The sequence below is a fragment of the Lycium ferocissimum genome, unplaced genomic scaffold (assembly GCF_029784015.1).
Source record: "Lycium ferocissimum isolate CSIRO_LF1 unplaced genomic scaffold, AGI_CSIRO_Lferr_CH_V1 ctg19220, whole genome shotgun sequence".
In the NCBI taxonomy this organism is placed as follows: domain Eukaryota; kingdom Viridiplantae; phylum Streptophyta; class Magnoliopsida; order Solanales; family Solanaceae; genus Lycium; species Lycium ferocissimum.
This window is the reverse complement of record NW_026718278.1, coordinates 2695-6906: the sequence shown is the minus strand read 5'-3', so window position 1 is coordinate 6906 and position 4212 is coordinate 2695. Positions and strand designations below refer to the sequence as shown.

Genomic DNA, 4212 nt, shown 5'->3' with positions numbered 1-4212 from the left:
ACTATAGTTCATGAAATTTTTGAAAAAGGATACTCTCTCCGTCCCAATTTATGTAATACTTTTCGCTTTTCGAGAGTCACGACTAAATTTTAAAGCTAAATTGGATCGATTAACTCAATATTTTAAGGTTAAAATTTATATATTTGAAAACCGCATGAAAAGTACTTTTATGGTGTGGTCGCAGGAGGAAAACATTTTCCGGAAAATGTTTTCCAATTTTCTCATGTTCGTTTGGTCCAAATTTTTTGAAAACATTTTCTTTAGGAAAACAAGTTCCTCTAAAGTGGGGAAAATGACTTCCCTAATTAAAGTAGGGAAAACAAGTCCACATGTGAAATTTCGCCAACCACCCTACTACCACGCAACCTAACCAACCCCCTCCCCAAACCAAATAAAAAAATTAATTTTTTTTTTTTTTTGGTTTTTGGGGTTTTTACAGCCCCCCTCCCCACCCACTCATCCCCCGCGGGGACCCCCCACCCCCCTCCAATTTTTTTCTTAAAAAGAAGTTTTAAAAAGTTTTTTTTTTTTTTTACACCACCCACCCCATGACCCCCACCCCATTATTTTTTTCTTTAAAAAGTTCTAAAAAGATTTTCTTTTTAGTTTTTTTGCACCACCTTATGACCCTCTCCAAAAAATTATTTTTTCTAAAATAAAAATAATTCTCAATTTTTATAAAAGTAAAATAAAATATATGAAATATAAAATTTGGGAGGAGGTGGGTCAACGAGGGTTAATAAGGAGGTTGGACGGGGTTAGGGAGGGTGAAGATGAAGTGCGTTCGAGGCGGGGTAGGTGGGCGTGGGGGGTATGGTACGTGGGTGGGCGGGATGACTTGGGTGGGTATTTTCCAAAAAAATATTTTTTACCAACCATCCCAACACGAGAAAATAAGTAAGAAATTCACTTATTTTTCACTACCCAAACGAACATGAGAAAATAAGCAGAAATTCACTTATTCTCGAAGAACACATTTTCCCTCCATACCGAACAAACGCTAAGTTGCAACTTTTCTCATGTCAATTTGGTGAAAAAATACATTTTAAAATATTGGTTAAAGTTCTGCAAACTTGAATTTTCTAAGCAAAAGTATTACATAAATTAGGACAGAGTAAGTAATAAATTAAGTTAGACCCTACCAGGTGCAACATAGTCATACGTGTCGCAAAGTCACGCGCAATCGACGAGTCTAGCAGAAGCTTAGCTATGCCAAAGTCCGCAACATGAGCTACATACCCGAATCAAGCAAAACATTATTTTTTGATATGTCTCGACGTAGCAATGGGTGCGAACAATCATGGTTCATGTAAGATAAAGCAAAGCAACACCCTGATGACATATTCACCCTTTTAAGCAATCCAATTTCTTTGACTCAACTTTATTGCTCAATATGCTAGACAAACTCCCCTCTCTCTATTCGTAAACCAAGAACGAGTGTCAGGCATTCGAACAATAGCCGTAGAGGTTCACAATATTCCGCCGCTTAATCCCGCTAATGCCCTTACCTCATTCACAGCTTTTCGTACGTGTATTCTCAAAACGAAGAATGAAGTCTCTTCTGCTGTACGATATTCCCTAATTATGAAAGGTTCACCTTGTAAACACGCTCGATGCAAAATTTCACACTTCTCCGTTTCGTTTAAGATGTCCCCGTAAAATGCCTTTCCATCTTACACGGATATCGAAAGCAAACCATCATCCCATCTTTCAACCTCTCTAACTCGCCTACTTTGATCATACATAAGGAGAGCACCAAAGAAAGCACAAAATAAGATTTACATCGCTCCTATAATAAGAAGTACAATGACGAGGATGAAGTTACGTCCCTTCGCTTATCGAGGATTTCTTCACTATAGAGGATGGCCTTTCACAAGGATGAAATCCCGTTACATTGCCACAAAAGCCTTTATTACCGTTGTTAACGAGGTGTTCATAACGCTTTTATTATTTGTTATCGGACTTCCAACTCATTGTATGACAATACAAGATTCTGCAAACCAATCAAACTTTCAAATTCTTCAGGAATACAGCTAGAAAGGCCATTATGGAAAGATTTAAGTTTTCCAAGACTTTCAAATTGGCAAACTAATGGGGTATTTCTCCAACAAGAAGATTATGGCTCAAATCAAGTACATTAAAATGAGCAATCCTCCCTATCTCCATTGGAATTTTTTGCCAAATTTGTTATTGCTAAGGTTCAAGAGAAACACGTTAACGTAATCTCCTTGGGATCACCCCATTCAATCTATTGTTCTATTTATCGAGGGGCAAAAGAACTTGTTAGTGACCCAAGTTCCTTTAGAAAATTTTAAATATGGTTGTTTTGCATAAAAAGAGATTAAGCAAAGAGAGGTCAATTTTCCAAATTCCTCGCGTAAAAACCAAATGATTGGATGAAAGATCAAGTCCTCAAGCCCTTTGACGTTTCCAATCTCCGGTGGTATATTACCACTAATGTTATTTCTAGCACCGGAATCACTAAACTCTCGCATTTCCCAGCTTGCCTGCGTTTTAGTTCACCATGAAAATCATCGTCGCTCAAATCAATGAACCGAAGCTTTTGGTAGATACCAAAAGCTCTTGGTATTGGCCCTGTCAACTTGTTACTCATCACCATGAAGATCTCAAGTTTCCCACCTTGGCAAAGCTGCTCTGGCAAATGGCCTGAAAATTGATTTACACCCATTGCAAGCGCAACCAAGTTATCCAAATAGGCAAGTTTTTTAGGAATGGAACTTGAAAGTTTGTTGGCATGGAGAAACAGAGTATCCAAGTTTCTCAAATTGCCAAATGAAGTAGGAATAGTTACAGTAAGTTGATTATCGTGTAACTTAAGTACAGTGAGATTTTTCACATTCCCCAACTCTCCTGGAGTTGAACCATTTAAATGGTTGTCAAAGATGTGGAGGGTGTCAAGCTTTGTTAGTGAGCCGATTTGTTGTGGTATTGTGCCTGAAAACTGATCAACCGACAAGTCAAGATAGACAAGATTAGCGAGTTTCCTATTGTAGGCGGGATGGTTCCATAGAGTTGGTTCATTCTAAGATCAACATATTCCAGAAAGGGGGGAGATGAAATTGGAAAATCATGGAGCGTGCAACGATTACTAGCATTTGTAATATTCAACTTGTTTACCCCACCATTAGCGCATATAACTCCATACCAGCCCCTACAAAGCATCAATACTTAGTGTCCATGAAGCCAATAACGAATTATTCTGTTTTGAAAAGTTGCTTTCCATTTGAGAAGAGCTATTGCTTCCTCGGTGGTAGCAAAAGAAACGATACTGAACAGATATAAGAGGGTAAAAAACTGAAGAAAAGAAAATATTCTGGGAACTATCATCATGGCTAAAGGATTCAGTTGGTTGTTTTGGTTACTGTTGAACTTGTGGAGGGTACAGTTTTATAGTGATATAGTGAAGAAATTTTTTACTCCATGTCTCACTCAACTGACACTGTTATTTTAGAGAAGTGGCAATTTTGCCGGTCCCCACCTAACAACTCTGTCTCTCTCTCTTTTTTTTATTTTATTTTTTTATTTTCTTTCATTTTCTTCATTTTCTCTGTCCTCTGTTCTTCATTTCCATGCCCATTTTCATTTTGCTTTTGAAAAGTTTCAACATTTCAATTTAGCAAACCAATAAAAGATTCTTTTATGCATGAATTAAGTGAAAGTAAAAAATGAATTATTGTCCTTCAAATCTGGGCTTGGAGCCTGAGGTTACAATTTTTTCTCTTCCGTTGGTCTGAATTTGAGGGTTTTACTACGTAATAATGTAGTAATTGCAAATACATACCTTTTCATTTTCAATTTATGTGACATTTTTTCAATTTCGAGATACAAATAATTTTTTTCTTTTTCTACCTACGATGTTTTTTATATATGTTTAGTTATTTTCAATTTTTAATTATTTGGACTTATGTTTTCATCACTTTTAAATATGTATGTTTGTTTTTCAAATTATTGATGTTCATTTTTTGGTAATCCGAACCGCGCCACATAAATCGGAGAGCAAGAGAAAGATTAATTTTTATATAACATAATTATACCGCAATTATAATATCATGTTTGATTGCATAAGTATAATTACATAATTAAATATTAATTTTTTTAAAAAAAAACTTAACAATGAAATTTTTTCAGAGAACAGATAATTAAATCCTAATATGTGATAAATGTACGTGCATATAAAAATATTAAATGTTA

General features: G+C 35.8%; 1 protein-coding gene across 1 annotated transcript; it reads right to left on the bottom strand.

Annotated features, from left to right (window-relative positions):
* Window positions 1–2404: 2404 nt before the first annotated feature.
* Window positions 2405–3810, bottom strand: LOC132042932 (MDIS1-interacting receptor like kinase 2-like). The gene is made up of 3 exons (XM_059433442.1): window positions 3803–3810; window positions 3139–3172; window positions 2405–3043 (listed from the first exon to the last, which is right to left on the bottom strand). Exons 1-3 carry the CDS (start codon window positions 3808–3810, stop codon window positions 2405–2407), a joined length of 681 nt encoding a protein of 226 aa, XP_059289425.1.
* Window positions 3811–4212: the final 402 nt, after the last annotated feature.

Bases quoted from the DNA above. Each gene is read 5' to 3' on its own strand.
- LOC132042932 (XM_059433442.1), bottom strand. The intron at 3,044-3,138 runs GTAAACAAGTTG...TGTTGATCTTAG, and splicing joins TTATATGCGCTAATGGTGGG to AATGAACCAACTCTATGGAA.